The following is a 7,556-nucleotide window of genomic DNA, read 5'->3' on the forward strand; positions in this document are numbered from 1 at the left end:
ATATTAATGATATCAATACTGTAATTCTGTTTATGTGTTAATATGCTGTTTATCTTTAAATCTTTCTCTCATTAAATGCTTATAGAAGAAAGATAAACAAAAAATTAAATTTGTAAAAATAAAGACCATCTCTTAAATGTAGCTGGTTGGAGGAAATTGTAACACTAAAATAAACTGAGTAATTCATATTTGTTTCCTGATGAACTTCTAAAAACTTCATGTATAACCAGTCAGTAATATTTATATGATTCAATCTATTATCCATCTTTAGAATGTAAAAAAACAAGCTAATTTAAGACCCTTTATGTTATATATTTTAATGGCATCACAGTAAATATATGATCATAGAAAATCTGGCCATCTTTAATGACACAAATGAGATTTTATCCTAAATCACTTACTCAAAGCATTTAAGAAAATACCCCTTAATTATATATTGTTCTCTTTCAGTTGAATATTTTCCTCTTTTTTTCAAACTAATAAATTACAGAAAGAGCTCTAGAAAGAATTATTTTTATTTCTAAAATTAGCCAACATCTTTCTTGATATTGAATGGAGAAACAAATTAGCTCCAAAGCGTCCTAGAACTTATTTCAGGTTCATTACAAAGAGGAGACCATCAAAATAACTGGTCCAGAACATCCTGTTAGCATCAGAAAACATCAGGCAAACTGTCAAGCTCTTTCTTCTTTCTTGACAAATATTTAGTGGTCTCTGACTCCAAAACTTAAAACTTATTTCACTCTCTCAATTTGCTTTCAGCATCACAAATTCGTCATGTCACAGTGGTTCTTTTGAGGGAGGTTTCTGCTTCCAGAACAGAGCTGGGAGCAGATTGGCTACACAAAGTAATATGTGAACAGAGTCACTGTGGTATTATAAAATTGTCTTTGCTTTTCAAATTGTAGTCTCTAAAAAAAGCGTGAGGGACCTATTTATTCATACTTTGTAATTCCCTCCTACCACTGTGTTGTCTTTATCTCCACACTTCAAAGTGCTTTTTTAAAATGACTGGATAGTTTAGCATGTCTTCAAAGTTAATTTACAATTATTAATATGTAATCAGAAGATGGACACAAGAACAAATCAGTCCTCCTTTTTTATCTGCCTTCATTCCAGTCACTAAAACTAGTAACTGAATGAATTATACTCTTTTTCATTACTGGGCTTTCCCCAAATTCTACTTTATTAGTTTACCTATTGCCTTATGAATTATAATATTAATTTAGTTTTTAAATGTTTCAATAGAAAATTTATCAATACATCCATTTTTGTAGGACTCAAATTCCCAGAACTCTCAATTTAAAACATAAATGACTAGATGTTTTTATTAATCTTTTTAAATTGATATTTACTTACTAAAATTTAAAATTCCATATTATTTTAAGTACCATATTCTTTGCAAAAGCATCTTTTACTTAAAATACTTCTGTTCATTTCATTAAAATAAAATTTCTTCACTCCAACAAATTATTAAGAAGGAAAATCCATTAGATCACGAATCATTCTACCTAATCTCTTACTGACACAAGTAAGCATAAATAAGTTTCAATAGTAGACAATGCTACTGATCAAAAGCATAGCCCAATAAAGGTTCCTTGCATCTTATGATGCAACATTTGAGAAAAAGGACAATTTTTTGAAAATATTTATATTTATTTTCCTTACCCTTTTAATATTTTTCTTTAAAAAGTTTCCTGTCAAACTCTACCACTTTTAATATTTTATCAGTCTTTATTTCTGCCAAATCCTCTTTATTTTTTAAAGAAATAAGTGATTCATTTGACTAAATCTTGTATTGGTGTCTTTAATCTAAATATATTATCACAATAAAATATGCTAGATTAGCAAAAAGTAGTTTCATGAATAATGAGTGCTTTGCCCATCAAGAGGCTATTTCATTAGAATAACAACATCAAAAATAAAATTCTACTACTCTACGGTCTTTCAATCAAAATCTTCATTCATACAAATTATCATCCCAGTATAATAAAAATAATTTGTATTTGTATGATTTGTCCCTATGAAAAATTTTAATTCACCCAAGTATACAGAAAGATTGCAGACAAAAGCTTTAATATTCGGTATACTATAGAGAGTAAAAAAATGTAGATGTTAAGATCCCAATGCAAAGTCTTTGATTTGTATGTAGTTCCCTACCAATTTTCTTTCCACCAATACATTTCTCATGAATACATCTGAAATGTCATTCCATGCTGTAACAATACTCAAGGTGGCAGTTATTTCAAAAAAAAAGCTAAAACTAAAACTTTGGATACAAAGTCAGACTTTTTAGTAATGTTTACTTTACACTAAACTCATAAAATATTGTAAGGCTTTTACTGTAAATATTTATATGCATTTTCACATATACTTCAATTAAAACAATAACTTTCCATACTCTGTCCTTTCAGAAATGGAACTCAGTATTGATATCTACAAAACAGCACTCTCAAAGAAAAGCAGTAGAACAAAGACACAAAAATTATGCCCATGTTGATTTGTAAATATTTCCAGTTGCCATCTGAATTGAACCAAAAACCAAACAAAATAAAAACTGGACTGCTGATGGGTCTTACCTTCCTGAACTGCTTGAAAAGGGTTGTTGCCATCAACAAATGTCACTGAAAATGTGATTTTCTCAGTCTGTAAGATCTCTTCATTTTGGTTGAGGTCACCAACTGCTGTGCGAAACACCTCATCATCCTTTTTGGCAGATTCATCAAAAATTGCTCCTAGAAAGAAGTGAGCATTGTCATTAAACAACAACATGAATATTCTTTCATGCTCTCTGTAAATATGCCAGGGACCAATATATTTGAAAAATGTATACTTTCACTTAAAGCATGCACTTTATTTATTACTGAAACACACTGTCCTAGAAGTGGTATGATAGCTAAGCAGGAATGTAGTAACTTCCTCCAAATGGAAATGATGAACAGCACATCAAAGTGTTATTTCAGGCAGAGCTTTGGTGAGACAATATAAAAAGTCCCAAAAGCCTCTGCAGGACAAAGCGGCTGATGCATTAAGACATCTCATATCATGGCATGTCGGGAATTCATAGTTTGAAGAACACTTTTATGGACAATAGAAGATAAGATCAGGAAACTTCTGAGAGGCATTCACACAGTACGTGGGAATCAAACTTCTATTGTGATCTTAATTTACTTTTCATTTTTCTGTTTATTGCTTCCTTTCTTTTTTATTTTGAATAAGGGTTTCAGTATCTTTTACAACATCAATTCAATAATATTAGACACCTACAAATCTCTAAGCATAGACAACTGGAGAACTACTTCCTAAGAACTAACATAAATCCTAACAGGTAATTATAGCCTATTTCACATATACAATAATAATGATGATAATAAGAATTGTAGCTAACTTGATTGTCTGTCAACAGGGTATTGGTTAAACACATCAGTTTTAGGAGTAAACCGATTTCAAATTCTGACTGCCATTTGTTAAGCATATGACCTTGAACAAGGGATTCATTCTAAACCCCATATTCATCATTTGTAAAATCTAATGATAATGCCTATCTGTAAGGGTTATTAACTGTATATAATGAGATTACCCATGTAAAATGTAAATAAAGTGAGCTAACTGAATAGTAAATTTTCACTAAACACTGTTTTATTTTAATTTTTACTTATTTTAATTTTATATTTATTTTTTGAAATAGAGAGAAAGAGTTTGTGAGTGTGAGAGGGGGAGGAGCAGAGAGAGGGAGACAGAAGCTTGGAAGTGGACTGTGTGCTGACAGCAGAAGAGTCCTGACTGGGACAAGCACTCATGAATGGCAAGATCATGAACTGAGATTAAGTCGGATGCTTAACTGACTGAGCCACTAAGGTGCCCCTTTTTTATTTTTAATTACTGTAATCAAAACAGTGTTTAACATTTATCCAGCAAGCCTGTCATTCAAAATAGAAGGAGAGATAAAGGTGTTCCAAATAAAGAAAAATTGAGAAAATTCATCACCACTAACCCAGTGTTAGAAGAAATCCTAAGAAAGACACTATGAGGGAAATGTTGCAAGGAATACAAGGTACCAGAGACACCACTACAAACATGAACTCTACAAAGAACACAATGAATGCAAACCCACATTTTTCAATAATAACACTGAATGTAAATGGACTTAATGCTGCAAACAACACAGGGTAGCAGAATGCATAAAAAAACAAAATCAATCTATTTGCTGTCTACAAGAGACTCACAGATTGAAAGTAAGGGGATGGAGAAATATCTATCATGCAACTGGTAGTAAAAAGAAAGCAAGAGTAGCCATACTTATATTGGGCTAACTGGACTTTAAAGTAAAAGCAGTAACAAAAGATGAAGAAGGACATTATATAATAATTAGAGGGTCTCTCAAACAGGAGGAACTAACAATTATTAACATCTATGCACCGAATTTGGAAGCACCCAAATACAGGAAACAATTAATCACAAAATAGAAACAATCTTATGGATAAGAATGTGTCTATTAGTATTTTTCCATTTAACAGAATCTCATCTATTCCTTAAAATAATTATGTGGTATGCATACTGTTACATACACATAGAGTTATGAAAATTAAGTTTCAGTGCATGGAATATGCCAGAGAAATAAGGGCCAGAAGTCCTTGACTCCTTAACTCCAATTTCTTTACTCTAAGTCACCATAGGATATTGCCTTTTAGGATTATACCTGTAAGAAATAAAAGTGTTTTTATGAGGATCCTGACTTTATTGCAAATCTCGGAGATGCTTTTCCACCTGGCTATGCATGCTTTATTTGTATTCATTCTGATTATGCTAGAGCTAGGAGCACATTTTTAAATTGTTTATTTTGAAATTATGAATATTGGGCCAGTGTACTTCTTGCCTTTTTGAGAGAACCAAAGGAATTTCCCCCTGAAAAAAAAAAGACATATACCTCAGGGTCAATAACATGATAAAGGAATGACAACACATACATATCCACATAAATATCCATATAATACTCCTTGTAGTGTATAAATACATCAATAAAATTGCATATAATACAATGTCTTTTTCCCATATGTAAACACAACATGGGTTTTATATACACACATACGGAGAGATGAACACAGACTACATATAAGAACACAAACATGCATATACATGTTTATATATGTACATGCATACACACATGTATATATAGAAACAGACCTTTTACATCAGCTAGTTCTATTGACTTTACGCATTTCTGACTGAAGCCTAAAACCTTCTAGTAAAAGATCCTGATATTAGACATGCATTTTAAGAGTCAATACATGATAAAGCAAGTGTGAAACTATGTCCATTTCTGATAGGTATGGCAGGTTACTTTTGCCCTCTTCACCTTAAGTGACCTCATGATGGGGAGGCAATTATTAATTTTCACTAGAGAAAGCACAGTGTCTAACAGGCCTTTCATGTGATCTTAGCTTTCTCTCGTCGCTGCTCTTTATTATTTACATGGATCATACTAACTTTAATCAGCCTCTTCAAACCCCTGCTTTATATTTCCTAAAGTATATTCTAAATGCATGCTAAAAGTATGAGAATGAAGAATTTTTTAATTAATAAATAAAGTACTCCCTAATTATATTATAAATATCTATTAGTTCAGGATATTAATATTTTATTAATATAATCAAGCATAATAAATATAATGGATATTAGCTTTTGGCCTAGCCTCTAATTTCTGAATCAGATTGAAATCTGCTTTAGAAATTGTTTCTGTGAAATTATTTAGGCAATAAATGTTAGATTTATCTTGCTGATTTTTAACATCATTCATAAGACTCATTTTAATTTGAAATAATTATATGAAAATCTAGATTAATCATCACATTGAAATTTAATATGATCAGATTGAGATACACAAACTTCTTTAAAAGTTTGTAAGAAAGTATGATATACATGTTCTATATAATTGGAGCTGAAATGACCAGTTCATTGTAAAGCAGATAATCTAAATGTCCACTCACCAAGAAGTGATGTATGTTTATATAAAGATCCTTCAGCTTGTCATGGATTCTAAATGGGTCTTTTAAAAGAAGAGTTTCTAATCAACCTTGTTTTAAAGTGGGTGATATTACTGAATTCTGCTGAGTACCGGTAACACATTTTAATTGGAGCATTTTACTGTTACCTAACAGAACACTTAAGACTGCCTCAAATATTAAGCCTGGATTAATAAATGGCAGAAACCTACAGAAATGATAGCAAATTAGTCAATTCCATGCTGAATTAAGATATACTGAAAGGAAATGCACAAAAGCAGCAGTTCATCTTTCTGCAAACAGCAAAAAGTACACAGAAGAAATGTTTCATCTTACTGCACACAGCATAATGAAAGAACAGGGAATCCTATCAACATTTCAAATCCAGTTATTTATTTAATCTTTCTCTCCAGCTATAAAATCTCATCTTAGATTTGGCTTTTTATCAAAGAGTACATGCAGCATGTTGTATTAAACACAAGTATTCTGAAAAAGGCCCGTGAGTCCCACATGTTGAATCTCACAAAGTAAGATTCTTCTTATTTCATGCCTTTCCAAGAGTACAGAACCTCCATCTCTTTATCCTTTTATCCAAACACACACATTGCTAGTGTCATCCAATCTCAAACATCTTAGATTTACTTACTTTTGAAATCTATAAAGTTCCTTGAATGCAGCATTCATAACTATACAGATAACATGATGACCCAGCATTTAGTTCTTTCCCAGCAATTATCATTAGCATTTTTTTTTACTGTCAGTTTTATTTGACAACCTTGAGGTGAAAGATGATTCAACTTATTGTCAGGATGAAATAATTCTGCCACTACTTACACACACACACATGAACACATACACACAGTTTGGTCAACAAATTAAACATTATTAACACTTCACACTGATCAAACTAGAAGGAAGAATAACCAAGCAATAAAGCAGACTAGGAACACCTTCTAAAATTTGGAATCAGTCATTCCCATTCTTAGGGATTAATGATGATATGTAGCTTCTTTGAGGGGAGAAGGGCTTTACTTATCCTTATACAAAAGAATGACGTATATGAATAAGGACATATACATGTTTTTAAATATAAACATCATGATTACTTGTCTTCTTATAGCTTGTACCTTAGAAAGTAAGACTTAACGTTTATATTAATGTTAAAAATACGCTGATGTCTTTTTGCTTACTTGTTGTAAAGGGAGATCTGTACAAGTCAGTATTTTATGTCATAAATCATTTTACACAGATTCATATTTGCAAATATGGCTATCAATTAAACATTTATAAGAAGTTATTAATCTGACCAACTCCATAATTATCAAAATATTAGAAGCTTTAAGAAACATTAAGCTTCGGGGCACCTAGGTGGCTCAGTAGGTTAAACATCCAACTTTGGCTCAGGACATGATCCCATGGGTCGTGGGGTTAAGCCTCGCATCAGTCTGTGCTGACAGCTCAGAGCCTGGAGCCTGCTTCTGATTCCATGTCTCACACACTCTCTGTCTCTGCCTCTCAAAATAAAAAAGACAGAAAAAAATTAAAAAAAAAAAA

The 7,556-nt window shown here is 31.7% G+C and overlaps 1 protein-coding gene across 1 annotated transcript in view; it reads right to left on the reverse strand.

The window, feature by feature from the left end:
* GRID2 (glutamate ionotropic receptor delta type subunit 2) overlaps positions 1–7,556 on the reverse strand; it is a 1,401,829-nt gene that overhangs the window by 1,107,918 nt on the left and 286,355 nt on the right. Inside the window, exon 2 of the mRNA XM_029943131.1 lies at positions 2,580–2,735. Within this exon, the coding sequence (XP_029798991.1) occupies positions 2,580–2,735 (156 nt within the window). The remainder of the gene's footprint in view (positions 1–2,579; positions 2,736–7,556) is intronic.

This window comes from Suricata suricatta, chromosome 1, assembly GCF_006229205.1.
Source record: "Suricata suricatta isolate VVHF042 chromosome 1, meerkat_22Aug2017_6uvM2_HiC, whole genome shotgun sequence".
Classification (NCBI taxonomy): domain Eukaryota; kingdom Metazoa; phylum Chordata; class Mammalia; order Carnivora; family Herpestidae; genus Suricata; species Suricata suricatta.